This window comes from Girardinichthys multiradiatus, chromosome 22 (genome assembly GCF_021462225.1).
Source record: "Girardinichthys multiradiatus isolate DD_20200921_A chromosome 22, DD_fGirMul_XY1, whole genome shotgun sequence".
NCBI lineage: Eukaryota > Metazoa > Chordata > Actinopteri > Cyprinodontiformes > Goodeidae > Girardinichthys > Girardinichthys multiradiatus.
The window spans coordinates 43,437,117-43,458,560 of NC_061814.1; the positions used below are offsets into that span (position 1 = coordinate 43,437,117).

At 45.1% G+C, this 21,444-nt stretch overlaps 1 protein-coding gene across 3 annotated transcripts in view; it reads left to right on the plus strand.

Annotated features, from left to right (window-relative positions):
* LOC124858917 (polycomb group RING finger protein 5-A-like) overlaps positions 1-18,826 on the plus strand; it is a 27,603-nt gene extending 8,777 nt beyond the window's left edge. For all 3 annotated transcript variants that reach the window (XM_047351254.1, XM_047351256.1, XM_047351255.1), the window contains exons 3-9: positions 1,041-1,137; positions 1,250-1,305; positions 2,027-2,086; positions 2,179-2,354; positions 2,435-2,533; positions 3,213-3,302; positions 18,451-18,826. In XM_047351254.1, coding sequence (XP_047207210.1) covers positions 1,041-1,137; positions 1,250-1,305; positions 2,027-2,086; positions 2,179-2,354; positions 2,435-2,533; positions 3,213-3,302; positions 18,451-18,498 — 626 coding nt within the window. In that variant the 3' untranslated portion in view covers positions 18,499-18,826. The remainder of the gene's footprint in view (positions 1-1,040; positions 1,138-1,249; positions 1,306-2,026; positions 2,087-2,178; positions 2,355-2,434; positions 2,534-3,212; positions 3,303-18,450) is intronic.
* The last annotated feature ends 2,618 nt before the right edge of the window (positions 18,827-21,444 follow it).

The window sequence follows — 21,444 nt, forward strand, 5'->3', positions numbered from 1 at the left end:
GCAGCAGCAATTGCAAACAAAGACTAAAACATATTAAACAATAAATAACATCAAGCCGATCCTATTTCTGCAATAAACACAGAAGATCTGCCTATTCTGCAAGTTGTGAATCGTACAATACAATAAAACTGAAGGAAAAAGACCATTTTCTTTCAAAACTTCCCTAAATGTTGTCCTGAATGTATCATGTTGTTTTATGTAAGACTTTGTTGGCTCTGTCGGCTCATCGGTACCTCCATTGTAGACTGTTAAAGTCCAGATCTCCCGTTGCAGCAACCAGCAAAGCAGGCAGATCGGGCCGTAGGTTGGAAACAAGGTGTGGAATGGATCTGATCTGCTGAATCCGAGGCAGTTCGCTCTAAATGAAGGAACTTCAGATATGGATTCATTTCACCTCTGGCTGAAGTTTCACTGAAACAGTCCACCAGAAATGCGTTTCATTACTGAGTGGACTTCTGATGTGGACTTCTGCTGGGCCAACTCGATGTGAGGAACTGGACTCTACTGACTGCAGCTCAGTCCAAACTGAGATGTCTTCTTCTTTCCACCACGTGCACAATTTCCTTCATCTCCACACTGTCTGTACAAGATGCCCTCCTGGTCAGGTTCATGGACTGGAAGACTCACAGAAAGCCTGGAGTTCTACTGGTCTGGACCAGTTTCAGATCCAACAGGACAGTCTGGACCACAGGAGGAAATTAAACGTGGTTTAACACAAAGTAATTTTGTTCTTGTGATTTCCGATTCCTCATCATTTTGTCGTTTGAGGATGGATTTACAAACTAGTAATGACTGGTCTTTGACTAGGACCTTTTAAAAGATCTCAGGGAAAGGTTGTTAATTAAAACTAAAGGAGTGGATATTCTGGGTCTGTTTCTCTCCGTTGTGCAGACATGTTTGTCGACAAACCTCTGATGTATTTTCTTTGACTCGACAGCCAACGATCAGAGTTTATTCTGTAAATCTGGGGTGATGTTGACCTCATCTGCTGCCTGGGCAGCTCCTAATTTAAACCTGGTGTGAAATGTTGTCTCTTGCAGTCTGTAAGAGCTGTATCGTGCAGCACTTTGAGGAGAGTAATGACTGTCCTAAATGTGGCATTCAGGTCCATGAGACCAACCCGCTGGAGATGCTCAGGTAAGATTCTTCTCCGCCTTATTTATTGGTTTTTAACTGTTTTTCTTCAGGCATGCTCTCTGATTGGTTTTCTTTAATGTCTATCCTTCTCTGACCCCCCTCTGGGTCTCAGGCTGGACAATACCCTGGAGGAGATCATTTTCAAGCTGGTTCCTGGGCTCAGAGAAAGTGAGTTCACCAGATGTTCGCATCTGTCTGTCTGCAGTTTGTTAAGAGTAATGTGGCTAATTTAAAATCTGTTTCATAATGTTTTACACTGGTGAGAAACATACTAAAATAATCAGCTCATTAAAAGTGGGGGCAGTCATGGTAGAGAGAAAGTACACCCAGTTTCGCCTCAGTAATTGTTCTCATTAGGACAGAATAAAGTAGATGTGGTCTTTACCAGGTTCCAGGTTCAGCTGCTGGACAGATGACTCTAGATTTGACTCCAGAATACTTTGGTATATATGCTCATGGTCCACATGGCAGATCAGATAGATCATTTCCATTTTAACAGTGAGTGTGAAACTCTTGGTTCCTCCGCCTTAGTGATGGGGTGAAGAGCTCTGACGTCCACGGAAAGGTTGGAGTAAAGCTGCTACCGCTCCTTTTAAAAGGAGTCAGCTGAGTTGGTTCAGGCTTCTGATCGGACACCTCCTGAACCATAATGTGTGGCAAAATATCACCTTTCCTGAGGAATTCTTCTTCTACTGTTGGTCAAACTGAAACTTAAGCTTCTGTGAAAGGTTTTTGATTCTAAAGCTCTATAAAGATCTGAATGTAGTTTTTAGTTTAGTGTTTCTGTCAGGTGTCTTATTTTTATCCCTTTGAAGTATTTCATCTGAACACTTCTGCTCGGATCGCTTCATTTAAATGTTTGCTTTGATCTGTTTTTCCTGTGAGCTAGAAGAGGAACAGCAGGAACTGGAGTTCTGGAAGAAAAACCAGCCCAAGGAAAATGGCCAAGGTAAGCAGGATCATTTTCATGAAGAATAAGACCTCCTCTGGTCATCCTGCTTCCTGGTGACCACAAACCCTGACCGCATCTTTGTGTACCAGAGAACCTGCATTGTCAGCGGCCCGGGCTTCCTGACTGTGGCGCCGCCGGGGCTGCCGGTGCTGATGATGATGGTGACGGTGGTGAAGATGGAGACTACCACAGGAGTGACCCTCAGATAGCCATCTGTCTGGACTGCCTGCAAAACACAGGGCAGTCAGGGGAGAGCACAGTGACGGTGAGTGTCGTTTTATTCTGAACTGACGAACCTATCGGGCCAGGCCGGTAACTCATAGGTTCTGTTTGTGTTTCCATCAGGATCTGATGAAGAGGTTCATCCGCTGCTCCAGCAGGGTCACAGTGGGAACAATTAAGAAGTTTCTCAGTCTTAAACTAAAGCTGCCGAGCTCCTATGAGGTGAAATCAGAGAAGCTGAAAAGCTTTAGGTTTTCACCACATTTTACAAACATTAACAGATTAACAGCCAGCCATTTTTTTCTTTTACGTGATGTTCACAACTCGTTATCAGCAGCAAACCATAAACCTCAATTAATCATGTAGAAGGAAGCAGAAGACTAAGAATCTGAAGCCTTAATTTGCGTTAGTTTTTCAGGTTTGTTTTCTAACCTTTAAGTTCTTGAAAAGTTACTTGAACACACAGAAGTACCCTGTGTGTTCCTAAGAGTAACCTGGAGGTTCTGGAAAGTAGCCTTTAAATCATGGCAAGGCAACCTGTAAGCTCCAGGAAGGTGGCCTGTTATTTCCAGAAAGTACCCAGAAACTAAAAGTACCCTGTACCCTTTAAGTTTTGAGAAAGTATGGGCTGCATAATGTAATGGTAGCATATCTCATATGAGTCATTGTTTCCTATCAGCAGGCTTATTCCAGGATTAAACAGTACTTTACTGCTGACTGACGTGAAACCAGAGTAACACACTCACTCCTCCTTTAACACGTTGAACATATTTAGTGCAGCCTCCCACTCATGACCTCAGGAAACTTCCCCTCTCCCCATGTTTGTGTCTTTATCAAACCTACAAACAGCCTTTTACTCAGATTCAGACTGATCTCCACTCTCCTGGTTCTGATCTTCCAGCTGGATGTGCTCTGTAACGGAGAAATCATGGGCAGAGATCACACTCTGGAATTCATCTACATGACCCGGTGGAGGCTGCATGGAGAGAACGTAAGGCATTCTCAATCACTTTCTGTTCAGCTGAGCGCTCTTGTGTAGATGCATCGATGCAGCGAGGCTAAAGAATGTGCAGCGTGGATGTAGACGTTGCAGTGCATTTTTATTTCATATTTCCCTTTCTTTGGTTTGATTTAGAGGCTTTAAGTGAAGGTTTGTGGGAGGAAGTTAAGATATGGTTGTGGGTTTGGGTATGACTGGTAGGCGAACAGATGCAGGCTGAGTTAGTTCTGTCTTCAGTGTTTGTGCAAGAAGAACAGTTTGGTTTTGAGTGTAATTTCAGAGAAAGGTGCTGTCCATCTATGCAGGGACTACAGGTTCGGTTTTACCCTCACAGCTACTGTTTTATGGTCCAGTTTGTTGTGCTCCAATGTAAAACATTGGATTTCTTTAGGGATATTTTAGCAAGCCAGTTTCCAGTTTCATACCAGGGCTAAAAAAAATAACAGTTTTTCTGGTGCTGTTTATTCCTGGTGCTGAACCAGGACCTGTTTTCTGGTGCTGAAGCGGAACTGTTTTTCTGGTGCAGAGCCAGAACAGACTTTCTGGTGCTGGGAAAGAACTGGTTCTTTTTCAGTCAATTCACTCAGTACAACACATGAGTATGAGTATGGGATATCACACCCTGCGTGTCCTGGCTGAAGCCACCTCTAATCACGCCTCCTAGGCAAATGATGTGATGACAACAGGTGACAGGCCCCGCCTGCACTATATACCTGTCCGTCATCGTCATCATTACTCAGTTCTTACGCTCTTCACCTCGCTAAGAAAACCTCTTTGAGTCAGGCTAGCTAGCTGCTGCTGGTTAGCTCTGTGTCTCTTTTCTAAAGGCTACTTGGAATTAGTTCAACTGCTTTTGTTGGAGTTAGTCACTGCTGCCTGCTGGTAAGCGTGTCTGCCAGCGAAGCGCTAATTTCAAGCAGTTTGGTCTGGCTTTCGTGGTTCGGGATGAGCACAAAGCTAGTGCAAGCAGATGTCATCCATGCGCCCCTGTCCTCAGGGGTGCAGCTTCTCGCTTTATGAGAAGGACCAGTATGAGGCTTGTCCCATCTGTCTCGGGATCGTTCACGCTCGCAGAGCGTTGGCGGAGCCCAAAGCATGTGCGTTCTGTCGCCAGCTTCGTTGCTCGACCCTGGAGAGGCGGGTTAAATTCTTTGAGAAGGTGCTGGGAGGGGCTGCTGTCTCACGGCGAGACCCACTGCTCTCCGAGTCGGGAAACCCAGTTTCATCCGATTCTGACCAGGACGGCTTTTTGGTCGAAGTCCCCCCTTCCAGCTGGGCAGATCATATGGAGTATGTTGATGGGTTAGCCGATAATGAAGTTGCTCGGTCTCAGCTTCAACTAGAACCCTTTCAGGGAGAGGAGGACGTACTGGACATCGGTTTGGATGTTCATGGTCTGTCCGATGATGAGTCTCTGCCAAGTCAGGCTGCCGCTGCTGCGCCAGCAGACCCCGGCGACACGTCTTTTATCTCTCTTTGCCGTTGTGCAGCTGATACCATGGCCGTTAAATGGCCCTCCCCACCTCCTGCGGAGAAGCCATCGCAATTCGCCGGATTTTATCTTCCCTCAGAGCCGGTCGCAGTTAAGCGCCATTTACACCTGTTCCCAGACTTTGTTTCTGAGTTGACGTCTACGTGGAAAAAGCCACTGTCCACCCACGTCACGGTGCCGGATTATGGACAGTATCTGGACCTTGAAGGCGCCAAATAAGCCGGACTGGTGAATATTACGCCTATTGAATGTCTTTGGCAGCATATCTGGCCCTGTCCCAAAATCATGGTGTGGGTGGTCCAACATCGCTTCCATGATGATCCTGCTTACCTTGGCCATTTTCCTTGGGCTGGTTTTTCTTCCAGAACTCCAGTTCCTGCTGTTCCTCTTCTACAGGTTCTCAGCTGTAGATTTTGGAAAAAATCTACAGGGCTCAAGCGACCACCACTCGTACCCTGAGCTCCATTACCATGCTGCAAACATACCAAGCTGTGCGCTTGGCGGAGCTTGGAGCCCTTTGATGCCGCTCTTGAATGAGGTGAGAATCACCGCTTACTACATCCTCCGTGTATCCCGTTGTGCAGCACTGTCCCTGGGCAGAGGGATGGCATCAACGGTGGTTGCACAAAGACACCTGTTGCTGACGCTCTCTGACATCCCGGATAAGGATAGAGCTGTCTACCTGGATGAGCCGGTGGTAGCCGACGGGCTGTTTGGGCAATCTGTCGTCGCCATACAGGCAAAATTCGAGCTGAAGAAAAGCAGACTGAAGAACTGCGCTGTATCATCCCCAGGCGAGATGTGAGACCCAAATCCAGCTCGGGCACTCGCAAACTAGCTGTACCGCCACCACCACCGAAGAGGATGATGCGGTCCATGAGCTTGAGCCCTCAGAGGCACAGCCACAGAACCATGGCCAAGCTCCCCGAAAGACAGCCTGGAGCAGGGGTGCTCCTCCGTGGCTCCAGAGGGACTCGACATCCTGGAAGAAGAAGACACAGTCCTCCTAGCTGTGGGACTCGAGATTCAGGGGTTTCAGGAGCAGGGAGACATGTTTGCCAGTTGTTGGCTGCTGCCACCCAAAATATGTTTTGCTGGTGTTGTTCGGGATCCCAGTCCCAAGAGGCGCTGCGTTTCCCCCACACAGTCTCCCAAGCACAATTTCCCCACAAATGCATTTGCACTAAAAGCCCCCAGTTTGGGTGCGTTGAATGTTTTTCTGAGGACTACAGTTGTTCCAAATGTTTGTATGTATGCTCCGATAAAGATAGCTTTTTCTATGGAAAAAAGTCAAAATCAAACGGCTGCAGGCAACAGCCAAATGAGGCTACACCTCTCTCGCACGTTGGGAGAGGGCAGCACCGTTCTGCCAACAGTGCCGCAGGCCAATCACCTAGCTGCACTCCAATCTTGGGTGGAGAGAACCGTTGCTATGGGTTACCGTTTACAGTTTTGCCAGAGACCACCTCGCTTTATTGGTGTGGTAAACACAGCAGTAATGGCCCAAGGAGCAGAGGTTTTGAGAGAGGAAATAAATACGCTGTTGGCAAAAGGAGCTATCCGTGCGGTTCCCGAGTCGGAAATGAACAGAGGTTGGTACAGTTGTTATTTTGTTGCTCCGACAAAAGGGGGCGGGCTTCGTCCAATCCTGGACTTGAGAGTTTTAAATAAATACCTTCGAACATACAAGTTCAAAATGTTAACACTCAAGCAACTTCTGAGTGCTATCAGCCCGGGCGATTGGTTCGCCACGATCGACCTGACAGACGCTTACTTTCACGTAGTAATACACCCGGACCACAGACAGTTTCTGAGATTTGCCTTCGAGGGCAAGGCATACGAGTACCTTGTACTGCCTTTCAGTCTGTCTCTAGCGCCTCGTACCTTTACAAAATGTGTAGAGGCAGGGCTAGCACCTCTCAGAGAAACAGGGGTCCGCATTTTAACTTATCTGGACGACCGGGCTTTAATAGCCAGTTCCAGAGAGCAGGCGACAGAGCAGCTGTCTCGGGTTCTGTCACACATTCAGGCCCTAGGATTTTTGGTAAACTCTCAGAAAAGTTTGCTGATCCCAAGTCAGCAATTTTCATTTCTCAGTATGGAAATATGCTTCCTTATAAGTAGGGCACGTCTTTCCGACCACAGAGTGGCTGCGTTTCAACGCTGCCTCGCTCAGTTTCGGTTCGGACACAAACTACGTTTCCAGAATATCTTACAACTGATGGGTATGATGGCATCTATGATTGCAGTAGTACCACTCGATCTACTGAAGATGTGCCTGTTCCAGCGGTGACCCGTTCTCACCGGTTGTGTGCATGGCGTCACCGCAGCAGAAAGCTAACGATAACCACTGCCTGTATGTCGGCTCTCAGCCCTTGGCAGGAACCAGGACTGTTGTGCCGAGGTTCGCCAATAGCGAGAGTAACCTTTTGCAAGGTGATATCTACAGATGCCTCCCTGAGTGGGGAGGGCGTTGTGCGATGGCGTGGCGATGATGGGGGTTTGGAAACCAGTACAATCCAAACTCCACATAAACTACCTGGAGCTCTTAGCGGGTCTGCTGGCTCTGCAACATCTCTGCCTGGTTCTGTTAAACCAACATGTTCTGGTCAGGACAGACAACACCACTGTGATTTCATACATAAACAGACAGGGAGGGACTCGTTCACTTCCTCTCCTGAAGCTATCACACTCCCTCTTGCAGTGGAGCAGCATACACTTTCTGTCTATCAGAGCTAGTCATGTCCCTGGATGACTGAATCTGGGTGCAGATTTGCTCTCCAGAGGCGGACCTCGGGTGAGTGAGTGGAGGCTTCACCCCTCCACTGGGAGTGGATGCCCTGGCCCATCCATGGCCCAATGTACTCCTGTATGCATTCCCACCAGTGGAAATGATTCTACCTATACTAGAGAGGGTGGGCAAACAGGGTCTGTCCCTAATTTTGGTAGCACCCCAAAGTCATGGTATTCCGAGATAATCAGCCTGCTGGCAGCAGAGCCGTGGCTACTTCCCGTTCGCCAGGATCTCCTCACTCAGGTAGGGGGGGGAGATATTTCATCCACACCCAGAGCTGTGGAAGCTGCATGTCTACCTGCTGAGAAGTCCAGCTTATTAGCCAAAGGACTCCCCCCTGAATGGCGGGCTTTTGAGCAGTGGTGTGAGGAAAAGCACATTGTTCCATTTCAATGCTCAACAATAGACGTTTTAATGTTTTTGTAGGAACTGCTGGATAAAGGTCTTTCCTTTTCCACAATTAAGGTCTACTTGACTGTCATTTCTGCCTGCCATATTGGTTTTAATGGAGTTACACCAGGTGCTCATCCTCTGGCTGTACGCTTCTTAAAGGGGGTTCGTAGACTCGGACCTGTGATTAAACCCAGTTTTCCTTCCTGGGATCTCACATTGGTATTAGAAGTTCTTTGTGACCCTGCATTTGAGCCTTTGGAGTTAGTAGATGTGAAGTTCCTGTTATGATTTGGGGTTGTTTGGTTTCTGGTTTTTTCTTGTATGCTTCTCACAGTTTTTGAATAATGCTTTTGTTTATTATTTTCCTGGTCATGCTTTAGTTTTTGTCTTCTAGTTCATGTTTTGTCAAGTTTGGTTTTTGGATCTGGTTATGCTTTAGTTTCATGTTTTTCTAGTTTCTTTTAGTTTGTATTCAAGAGTCTGTGTTTTGCTCCAGTCACATTTTGTTCTCTCCTGTCTGTTAATTAACTTTATTCAGTTCACCTGCTTCAAGCTAATCTGTCTCCTTGCTTCACCTGGTTCACGCGCCATATATACACCTCTGTTCTGTTTATTCCTTTCGGAAACATTTTCTGGATCATGCTCACGTCTTGTTTTTTGGATCATGCCAAGCCTGTCTTGCTTGCCCGTTTATTGTCTTGTTCCTGCCTCTTTTTATGAGTGAGTTTTTTGTTTATTAAATCCTTTTTTCACTTACCGTCATGCTGCCTGATAGTCTGCATTCTGGGGTCCTCCATTTCGCAAGTACTAACAATTCCTTTCATATAAGGTTGCTCTGCTTCTTGCTCTGACAACTGCAAAGCGGGTTGGAGACCTCCATGCTTTGTCTGTAAATCCTACTTGCATACACTTTTCACCTGATGGTTCACCTTGCGACCTAATGCAGCTTATCTTCCTAAGGTTATACCTTTGGACTACAGCTCCATGACTATGGAGCTTTCTGGTTTTTGTCCACCTCCTTTTGCACATGTGGAACAAAGGAGGTTACACTTCCTGTGCCCTTTACGTGCACTGCGCAGTTACATTGACTGTACTCAGACTGTGAGGTTGTGTGATCAACTGTTTGTGTGTATTGCTAACCCAGCAAGGGGGAAAGCTCTGTCCAGACAAAGACTTTCCCACTGTATTGTGGAGGCTATTTCTCTAGCTTACAGCAACAGGGGTCTCCCAATGCCACGTGTTGTGAGGGCTCACTCCATCAGGGGCATAGCAACCTCCTGGGCCCTATTTAGAGGGGTGCCCATGAGTGACATTTGTGCTGCAGCCAGCTGGTCTTCGCCGCACACATTTGTAAAGTTTTGTCGTTTAGATGTGACCACCCCTTCTGTGGCTCACTCTGTTCTTTCTGCTGGGTCTGAAGTGCTGGACTAGTATGCAGTGCATGATCCAGGTTTGATGGCTGTTCTGCAGGGCGTTTATATATGTCCCATACTCATGTGTTGTATTGAGTGAATCGACTGAAAGGGAACGTAAAGTTAAGAATATAACTACTGTTCCCTGAAGGAGAGTAACAAAGTACAACACATACAGGGGTTGGACAATGAAACTGAAACACCTGGTTTTAGACCACAATAATTTATTAGTATGGTGCAGGGCCTCCTTTTGCGGCCAATACAGCGTCAATTCGTCTTGGGAATGACATATACAAGTCCTGCACAGTGGTCAGAGGGATTTTATGCCATTCTTTTTGCAGGATAGTGGCCAGGTCACTACGTGATACTGGTGGAGGAAAACGTTTCCTGACTCGCTCCTCCAAAACACCCCAAAGTGGCTCAATAATATTTAGATCTGGTGACTGTGCAGGCCATGGGAGATGTTCAACTTCACTTTCATGTTCATCAAACCAATCTTTCACCAGTCTTGCTGTGTGTATTGGTGCATTGTCATCCTGATACACGGCACCGCCTTCAGGATACAATGTTTGAACCATTGGATGCACATGTTCCTCAATAATGGTTCGGTAGTCCTTGGCAGTGACGTTCCCATCTAGCACAAGTATTGGGCCAAGGGAATGCCATGATATGGCAGCCCAAACCATCGCTGATCCACCCCCATGCTTCACTCTGGGCATGCAACAGTCTGGGTGGTACACTTCTTTGGGGCTTCTCCACACCGTAACTCTCCCGGATGTGGGAAAAACAGTAAAGGTGGAGTCATCAGAGAACAATACATGTTTCACATTGTCCACAGCCCAAGATTTGCGCTCCTTGCACCATTGAAACCGACATTTGGCATTGGTATGAGTGACCAAAGGTTTGGCTATAGTAGCCAGGCCGTGTATATTGACCCTGTGGAGCTCCCGACGGACAGTTTTGGTGGAAACAGGAGAGTTGAGGTGCACATTTAATTCTGCCGTGATTTGGGCAGCCGTGGTTTTATGTTTTTCGGATACAATCCAGGTTAGTACCTGAACATCCCTTTCAGACAGCTTCCTCTTGCATCCACAGTTAATTCTGTTGGATGTGGTTCGTCCTTCTTGGTGGTATGCTGACATTACCCTGGATACCGTGGCTCTTGATACATCACAAAGACTTGCTGTCTTGGTCACAGATGCGCCAGCAAGACGTGCACCAACAATTTGTCCTCTTTTGAACTCTGGTATGTCACCCATAATGTTGTGTGCATTTCAATATTTTGAGCAAAACTGTGCCTTCACACTCTGCTCTTACTGGTGCAATGTGCAATCAATGAAGACTGGCTACCAGGCTGGTCCAATTTACCCATCAAACCTCCCACACTAAAATGACAGGTGTTTCAGATTCATTGTCCAACCCCTGTAGCTGCCCCACTGCTCAGCTGGGCTCGGTGAATAGCGACTATCGAACTGAGTTATGACGATGATGACGGACAGGTATATAGTGCAGGCGGAGCCTGTCACCTGTCGTCATCTCATCATTTGCCTAGGAGGCGTCATTAGAGTTGGCTTCAGCCAGGACACGCGGGGCGTGATATCCCTTACTCATGTGGTGTACTTCGTTACTCTCCTTCAGGGAACCGTAGTTATATGGATAACTTTACGTTTTCTGGTGCTGAAGTGAGTGTAAATGGGAAGAACCAGTACTGAGGGAGCAGTTTGCTGGGAAATCTCACATTGTTGATGTTTCCTAATGAACAGAGAATGCAGCAACGTATGCTTATGGACTGATAAAGCATTAGAAATTTTACTGTTGTGGCTTTTCAAGGAAAAGCAATCAGTGATAGTGATGATGTCTTGAGTTCTAGTAGAGACGTTCAGATGCATAAATGAATCACCGGTTCTCTGTAGGACTTTAATTTAAAAGCAAAGGAGGAACAGAATTCAAGGAACTGGAGTAAAACCAGGAAATGGGATTGAGCCATGAAGTCTATAACTGGGTAGAAATTATATCCCAATTCAGGTTAATTTAGGTCTGAAGATGAAATTTCAACACAGGTTCTATAGACTGGGTTCCTAGAGAGTCTAGAAGGGTCTATCCATCTGTCCGTCCGTCTGTCCATCACTCCCTCCCTCCGTCCGTCCGTCTGCGCTGGTTTGTGTAAAAGATCACTTTGGTTATAATTCCTAGTTTTTGTGATGGGAGCGAGACAATAATAACAATAATAATAATAAAGATGAAAAAGAAGAATACTCGAATTAACATTAAGCAACTGGTAAGAGTAAACAGGACATTTCAGGTAACTCTTAAACCAATGAAAGGAACTGTCAGGTAGAAGGACTGGGCTGAAAATGAGTAAAAGAAGGAGCTGATTCCACAGAAAAACTCATCTATGGATCAAAATCATTTTCAAAGATTACAAAGTTGCTTGGTGTTTGGAAGGAGAGCACATCATTGCTGGTTTAAAACTTTTGCACAGTACTGTATATCTGCTGGAGTGTGTGTATGGTGTTGTCATGAATGATAACCTGTCAGATCCCGCCCGCTTGCGGACGGTTGCGGACGCATCGCAGACAGCTGTTCCTGCAGGAGGCAGCAGATCCTGGGTCCAGATCCATGATCTGGACCCCTCCTGGCAGCAGATCCAGGAGGACCAAATGCAGACCTGTCAGCTCCAGCTGTGCTCACATGAGCCCATATCAATTCAATTCAATTCAATTCAAAAATACTTTATTAATCCCAAAGGGATTAATTATATCTGTTACATAACTTCCAGAAAATGGGATACCTCCCCCAGATCCAGGAAAACTGCTGCTCTGGGGTCCTTTCTGCTGTCTCATTATTCAGTCACACTGCTTTAAACTGGTCCCAGGATAACACAAATCAGAACCCAGTACTGTTCTCCTAACACAAACCATACTGGACCTCAGTAATGTAGACTGATTAAAATCCTTCTAAGGTAACAATGAAACACAGACTGGCAGGTCTGAGGGTCATTTCATGATCCATCAGTTGGTGTTTCATCATATAGGGTGACCAGAGATCATCTGATCACTTTACAGAATATTAGAGAAGAAACATCATTCAGGTGGTCCAGCAGGTGGTCCAGCAGGGATTACGCTAAGGTGCTTCCATCAAAACCAGCTCCGATACTAAATGTCTGAATCAGCTTCAAGGTTTTCTGAACAAATGCTCACAGCGTGCCGACACTAAACTACAGACGAGATAAAAAAACGACATGTACATATGTGTGTGTGTGTATGTGTACATCAAATATTCTTTTAAAGAACAAATGGGTGTTGCGACCATGTGGCAGCAGAAAAGGTGGCCATAAAACAGAAAAATAAGGTGTGCTTGACAACATGGTTCCGATCCATTTAGAACTTCAAATTAACGCTGAAGAAGACGAAAAGCAGAGGTTTCACGGGTCACCAGTTGAGATATCACGCCTTAGACATGTTGCAGTATTACTGCAACATGTCTAAGGCGTGATATAATTCTGCTGATTGATGGAGCTCCAGCTCAGTCATAATTACAGCAGTTTAAACACCTCACAGGAAGCCCATTTTTACTCGACTGCTGTGGCATTTTAACATTTTCAGTTCTTACACAATCTCAGTGTACGTCAGATTTTTAGCTTTTCGTGATGATGTCAAACATTTCAGCTTCTGACCCTGTGAAATACTCAGAAGCTTTATGATTTAACCACCATTCATCCTCACAGTTTCATCTCCACAGTTTCTACATCAGAATGCAGGTATTGATGTCACTTTCACCCGGCGTGTTTCCTACTGCTGCAGAAGGTTTCTGTTAAATCAGCGGAGAGACACATCGATCTCTGATTCACTCCCAGGATATTCCTGCTCAGATTTTTCTCCATTTAAACTAGAACTGAAGGCTCTCTTGAACCTGCCAGGTCTCCTACATATATCAGTGCAGAACACGTAAAAATGGCTGTTCTGCCACTCAGGTTTCAGGGTTTGTTTTATATGAGATATAGTTTCCACACTGTGCCTGTTTGTCTGAGGTTTACGTTCTTGTCAGTGTGTCCGTCTCTGTTGAAAAGAGTAGTGCTGTGGGCTCGACCTCCTCTCTGCTCCTGAAAAAGGTGGGAATCACTATGGCAACCCTTAAAGATTTTTTGGGGGGTCTTTGTACCAAAACAGCGACTTTATGCTTTAACTCTTAGGCTTCGAGGGTGTGGCACGTGGCGTAGTGGTAGAGCACGCGACCCATATAGGGAGGCTTCAGTCCTCGACGTAGACATCCCTGCTTCGGGTCCTGACCTCAGCGATCTGGGCTGGATGTCTTCCTCCTCTCTTCACCCCACTTCCTGTCTGCCTAATTTCAAATGACATAAAGCAAAAGCCACTAGTGGCGAAAAAAAGATATAGCTTCTATGTTTCAGTTAAAACAAGCGACACCAGCAGCGTCTGGGTTCAGCCTGCTGCTGCTAGTTGTTGCTGCTTTGTTTTAATGTGTCACTGCCTCTGAAAAAACTACCCACAGCTGAAACCCAGTGACCGTGATTGTCTCAGCATACTTCAGCATGATATCACTTATGTATGTTAAAGGTGGGAGTTGATGCATATTTTAATTGGTTCCTACATTGTGTAGCAGGCTTTTCTATCTTATTTTAATCTAATGCAACTTCTTTGCTGGGCTAACAGAATTCAGGTATTAGCTTCTTAGTTAGATCAACACCTACAGATATATTCATTTGTTTAACCTGGATTCCTTTCCTTGGATGAAGAAGTAAAGTGGGATAAAATACTCTTTTTGTGACCAGGTAGTTTGTCCTAGAAGAACAAGCCAAAGTCACACTAATTCAGTAGGGATCGGTGTTTAGTTTGGATGAATTAAAGCTGGAGTGAATATGGGAAAATGACATTAATGCATAGAGAAAAACCCAGATGAGACAGATTTTCTTAGCAGCGTTTCCTCCACCTTCTATCTGCCCATCTCCCTGATGCAACACAAGACAAAGAAATCAGACTTCAGACCTATTTATGTTGCAGAGAGTGAGTCATTCACGTTAACACCAAGTAATTATGTTTAGCTCTGGTTTGATGCCATCATGTTAGAGATAATATATAGAGAGCAGTGACTGAGGGAGCCGTATAGAAAGATCAAATAAACAGACAAATGTCCTACAAGGAAAAATATTTATTTATTCATTTTCATTCTATGGATAACAGAGTTCAGATTATTTCTGCTTAAACTAAACTAATTGTAATGTTACCTTTATAATGATCAAAACCATGATACAGCTAGACTCTTATTTTGACAATTATCTGGGAGCTTTAATTTGAAAGGTCAAGTTCAAGTGTTTTTTATAATGTTTTTGGATAATATATTCCCCTGGAAAGTCTTGGTTTTTAGTCCAGTGGGGTTTAAACAGGATCTACAGGGCAGCCATGACGGTTTAACACAAGGAAGAAGAAACTGCTGAGTCACTGGCTGCCATGGTGACTCCCTCCTTTTCAGAAGGGAGGGGGAAGCCCCCGGCTGCGAACTCTTCATCAGACGGGCAGAAAGAAACTGAGAAGAGTTTAGTCGCTGTGGTAAAACTAAGACTTATTGAAACCTGTTGAACTGTTGGTATCATCTAACCTACGTTTGGATGTAGGAACTGTACATGTGGAGATGAAAGGAGTTTAAATCAGAAGGTTCTGGATATTTAACAGGGTCAGAATCACACTGATTGATGTTGATGTTGAGCTCAAAGTGAGACATATGTCCTGATAGGTCTGCTGTACAATATAACTGAAAAACAAACCAATTTGAGACAAATAACAAAGCTGCAAACCCCTGGTTGCATAAGTGTTCACACCCTGAAACTAATATCAGAAACACACTTTATTCAGTCTTCGTTTATACAGCAGGAGTCTGCCAGCGTCCCACATCTGGACTTGCTAATATCTGCCCACTCCTACAGAGGTTCTCCACATCTATGAGACTGTGAGGACCTCTCATATTCACCGCCTTCTACAGGTGACCCTCTTCTGTCAGATTTAGTTCTGAACTCTGGCTCGGCTGTTCCAGAACTTCAATTTCCCTCTCCTGAAGCCGTTCATGATGCTGCCACCACCGTGGATTGCCAACCATACCTTTTTGGAATTAATTAAGGCTGGTTTTATCAGACCATAGCATGTTCTCCTACATGTGAGATTCTAATCAGGTCTGGATGTTTTCTTTGGTCCAAACAGATGGAGAAAACAGCAGATCATTGTCCCTGTAGAGGACAACCAGTACTAATCAGATATATCTGCTGCTTCTTCAGTGCTGCTCTCAGCCTCTTTGCAGCCTTTTCTTCAGTATTAAAGAACTGTCCAGTTGTTGAAATGTCTCTGTGGTTCCAGAGTTTCTCCAAACATTGCTGCAAGTCTGTACTTTCTGCCATGTTGTCTTTATAATGCTGCGGAACCGTGTTTGCGCTCTTCTCCTGGCTGGACTTTATTTCTGCTTGATCCACTAATTGATGGCAGGTGTGAACTCAGGGAGGCTGAAACTGAATCAAAAGGTGCTTCAGCAAAGTTTTAGCTTGAAAGCTGAGAACCTATGCAGCCAGATTATTCAGATTTTCTTTGTTCTTCAGGTTGAATTGTACAGGATGAGTGTCTCATACTGTATGTGGAAAAAGGTTTGAAAATGATTTATCATAGTGTCATTTTACCAAAGGTGTGAAGACTGAGAGTCACTGTACTTTGGGTCTTTCTAACGCTGTGAGAGGAGGAGCCAACAGAAATAAAAATAATCAAATAGTAATAATAGAGCTTCAGTGTTCTTGCTTTCGCTCTCCATATTCTGGGAAAATCAAAGAGAATAAAGCTTCAGCTCAGACCAAAATAAACTGATGAAATGGACTCAGCTGATCTGGAGTTTATAGGGAGCGAGTGTCAGAGATCCAGCGGCTCGGTGATACTCGGCTTGGATCAGACTGATTTTATTTTCTCAGAGGAATGACGCAGCAGAATGCAGGATGGCAGACAACACAGGAGCAGCTGTGTGTCGCTGCACCAACAGCCCGGAGCTGCCAGAAGCAGGAGAGACTCTCCTCTCTCTGCAGCTGTCTTCACATAAACATGGCAGCAGATGGGTTCGTGGTCCAGCTGAAGCTGAGATGTTTGTCACAACTAACAGGAACACATACATCACCTCCCAGATTCTAGATCAGGCTTTCATTTACATCCTCTTGCTCCCTTCAGGCAGTGCCATGGCTGATCTTCTGCCTCAATCTCCATCTGTCTCTAACATCCTCCTCTGTCACACCAACTTCCTTCAATGCATCCACAAAGCTCCTCTGTGGTCTTCCTCCTGCCTGGTACCTCCATGTTTACATCCTTTGTCCACCATTTCTTCTGTCGCTCCTCTTGACATGTCCAACCATCTCAAACTTGTCTCTAAACCTGAGCTTTCCCTCTGATGAACTCATTTCTGATCCTGTTTTCTATCATCTTCAGGCTCCAGTCTTCCTGTTATCACCACTGTCTCCACACCAGGCATCACAGCAGGTCTCCCCACCATCCTGGAAACTTTCTATTTCACTCTCACAGCTCTCCTTCTGTCACAGATCCCCCTGCCACCACTCATCTCCAACCACTCCACCCTGCCTGCTCTCTCTTCTTCATCTCTCTTGGTCACTGCTCAGGAGAATGGTAGACCTCAGGTACTTGAACTCGCAACCTTCACTACCACTGCTCCTCACAGCTTCACAGGTTTTCTTTCAACATTGTCCTGGATTTAGCTCCATCCTCCTATCAGCTCTGACCTGCTTCCCTGTCCCTGCCGAAGGCCAGCGTTCCCCTTGCATGATGCGGCCACCACCATGTTTCACTGTGGGGATGGTGTGTTCATCATGATCTTTTTCAGTTCTGCATACAGGCCAAAAACCTCAGTTTTGTTTTATCTCACCAGATAACCTTTTCCCATGTGTGCTGTCTCTCCTACCTGGTTTGTGGCAAACTGCATGCAGTTTCTTGCCACTCTTTCATAAAGGTCAGTTTAGGTGGATGTCCATGTTTTGGTAGGTCTGCAGTTGGTTCATCCTCTCTCCTTATTCTGATGAACGATTGAACAGAGCTCTGGGAGATGCTCAAAGCTACGGATACTGTTTTAGAACCTAACCCTGCTTTAAACATCTCCACAATGTTCTCCCTAACCTGTCTGCTGTGTTCCTTGGTCTTCATGATGCTGCTGGTTCTCTAATGTTCTCTAACAAATCTCTGGGCCAGAAACAGAACAGCTGCAGATTAAATCACACAGATCTGGACTCAGGTTATTGGCTAGATTGTTTCTCAGTTGGTGCAACACAGTTTGTGTTGGTTTGACAGATAATGTCCCAGTAAAACACAGTAAGGTTTTAATCAACAGGTTGAAAGGTTCTGTGCTGTTAACACGTTGTTGGGGATGACACCATGAATGTTGGTGACATCCGGACACTCCCCACCTGTAAATCTACGGATTAGATCCCATCTGGAGCTGGTGATGCTGTCCAGTGTTCCTGCGAGGCGTCCTCTGTGTCTGCTGATTTGGAAACTGCCTGATAACTGTCCACTCGTGAACCCTCTACTAGAAAACAGGCCTTATCTTCCTTTGGTTTTATTATTTTGTTTTGAAAGCATTATTTACAGTTTTCTAATTCTTCTAGTGTGTTGTTTCTTTGCACAAACATATATGCACATGTTCTCCATTTTTCTGTACAGTATTTTTTCCTGTGTAGCGAATGTTTTCATATTATACAGTCTCTTACTCTTACTTTCTGTTTTTATATTTTTTGCCTTCTGCCTGCTTCTTTTTGCCCTTTCATTTCCCCACTGAGGAACATTAAAGGATATTTCTATTCTATTCTGTCTCTATGTTACAGATGTAATTATGAACATTAAACATTTTAAGATGTTGCTCATTAATAAATGTTTGCCAGCTGTTCTCCCACGGCAGCAGGAACCGTGTGGTTTTCTTCTGATGTGTTTTTATCTTTAAAAACCTAAATATTGATTTCATTTCTGCAACATGTTCTCTCTTTCTCTTTTCTGTCTCCTGCAGACGTATCCCATGGTTCTCGAGTACCGGCCGCGCATCGACTTCGGCTGAGCCGCCGCTGCAGGAGGACCACCAACATGGACCCACACCTAAACACTCCTGCACTCATACACAGCAGCTCCATGTGAACACTCACACCGACACATAAACGCCTAAAAGTGCAGATAAAGAAAGATTTAGATGTATTTTTGTACAGCCAATGATGAAGTGCTTATGTTGTTGCGTTGAAAAGCCTTCATGCTACATAGAATAATATATGCTATAATATATGCTATTTTTAAATGTATGTCCCTGTGCCTAAAAACCAGTTTGGAACGATCATATCTCCAGTTTGCCTGTCTAACTAACTGTGGATTAAATGTTGATTTTCTACTGTGGATTTATACTGTTTTGTCTCCATTTATTTGTTGTTGTCTTCCTAAAAAAATCAGTTACACAAATGATCCAAATATGTGCATCAGTAGGAGCCTCTTCAGACTGGATGAAGACCATCAGAACCGTGAAGCCTGCTATATGTCAGATTTGTGTTTCTCCTCTATGTGCCTTGTGGCAGGCATGCTGCCCCCAGTCCATCATGTTCCCATGTAGACCCTACCATGTACCCCCAGGCTGCAACATGTTCTGAGCCACAACCTGGAGCACCTCTCCTCGATCTCTTCAAGAGGCAGCTATGCTGAAGAAGATCACACCTAGCAGGACACTTTAGGTGTCATGTCTGTGCAAGGCTGGTTTCCTAACAACGCCAGGATGCTCCTTTTCTGTCCAGATGTCAAATGAAGAAGGCTTTAGCACTCTAAGCTGTTCTGATAGAAAGCTGCAAGCAGTGGGAGACAAAAATACCTGCAGTATGTATCTGGAAAAATACCGGAAAAATCATCAAACTTAAACTGTGATAAGTAGTTTAACCATGAAAAATATCCAAATGATGCTTCAGTCACCAAAGTCCAGCATACTGTGACCTGCTGAAGCTTTGATTGATGTTTCTCCTGTGGAGCACGGCTGAGCTATGGAGCTCCAAAGGAAGCTATGTTTTCTCACTACCAGCAAAATCATTAATGTCTGTGGGGGAAAAGTTTGAAAGATGTTTTATATGATGTATTTATTTAAGATGCATAGCAACATGTTCTCTATCAAGTGGTACATTCTGATGTGTTGTTGTGGAGTAATAGAAGAAGAAGAAGAACCTGCCCTAATCACACAGTTGTTGTTTTTTGTTGGTAGCTTTAATAAGAGCCACTGAGAACCACCAGAGCAGCAGCTGCTTGTGATGATTTGTTGTATGAAGGAAGAAACTGGTTTCCTTTAACAGCTCTAAATTAGAAAACAGCTTTGACTTGTCCATCCATCCATCGTCTATAGGTCCTTATCCATGCAGGGTCGCCAGGGAGCTGGTGTCTATCTCCAGCTGTGATTGGGTGAGAGGCAGGGTTCACCCTGGACAGGTCACCAGTCCATCACAGGGCAACATAGAGGTACACAGGACAGACAACCATGCACACACTCACCTGAGGGAAATTTAAAGAAACCAGTTAACCTAACAGTCATGTTTTTGAAATGTGGGAGGAAGCTGGAGTACCTGGAGAGAACCCATGCATACGCAGGAAGAACATGCCAACTCCATGCATGAAAGAACTTAAGCCAGGATTTGAACCCAGGACCTTCTTGCTGCAAGGCAGCCATGCTACCAACAGCCCCACCATGCAGCCTTGAATTCAACTTAATTCATCAGAAATGCAGAAAGACTGAAAAGAAAGTGAATGTCAGGAAGGTCCAAGCAGACCTTGGAAATCCTCCGTCCCAGACATGTCTGTCTACATTAGTATGGACAACTCATCATCATTGCCCCTGTGCTCCAGCCTCTCCACACACCCATCCTTCAGGGGTCTCCTCTTATCCCTCAGGCTGTTTTTTTCAGTTTGGAGTTATTTCGGCCAGATGTAGCTGCTGGTTCTGTCTGACTCGGGGTGATGATGCTGCTCTTCAGCAGAAGAGAAAACTTTGAAGGTAAATGAACTCATGCATCCCAACTCAACCTGCAGTTAAACCCTCAATTATTACTGGCACATTTCCCAGAGGGGTCATTTCCTGCAGATAAATCCGTTTCAAATGAGATAACAAGGGTGTTGTTCTGTTGGTGATGAAGAAAGACCTGAGCTAACAGGAGAGGACCACCATCTTCCAGGCAGAGCTCAGAGTAGAGCTCCTTCACATCAAAAGGGGTCAGCTAAGGTGGTTCATCAGATCAGGATGTCTTCTCTTGGAAGTTTTCCATGCACATTCCACTGGGAGGAAACCTCAGACCCTGACCCAGAATTTATAGTAGATATATTCCTTCTGTTCTGGGAACACTTTGGATCCAGGAGATGGAGAGTCTCACTGGGGAGAGTGGTGTATTGACTTCTCTTCTGTTGCCTCTACGACCAGTTAGATTACAGAAAATAAAGTATTACTTTAGGTCGGTGCTGTTTTTAATTGTTAGTATGGAACATTTAAGATTCTTGGAAGAATGATTGGGAGAGATTCTGATGTTTCTTCCTCTGCAGAGCCTCATTAAAGTATTCAAGAAATCTGGAGGAATTTCAGAGCAGCCCGAGCTGGATGGCTTTACCTCAAGAACCGCCATTCATCAGAAGGTAGAACCACAAGGAGCAGGGATTCATTTGGGAAACCTTTAGCTCTGTAACACACATTTAAAACCTCCACTGTGCAGAAAAGCTTATGGTGACCGATGTCCAACCAGAGGCGGTGTCAGCTTCTCTGGGTTGTGAGGCATCTGGAATGGACCCTCACACAGCGAGAACATGGACCGTGGTCAGTCGGATCGGTATTTGTAGGTAGAAATAGAACAAAGAGGAAAGGTGCATCCAGCATCCTGTCAACAAGCGGTCCAAAAGTCCACTTTGATGGTCTCAGGTTGTTTAATAGTGGTTAACATTTTCCATTCACATGTTTTCCAGCGAACCTGCGTCTCTCCTCTGAGGGTCAGAGTGTGTGTAG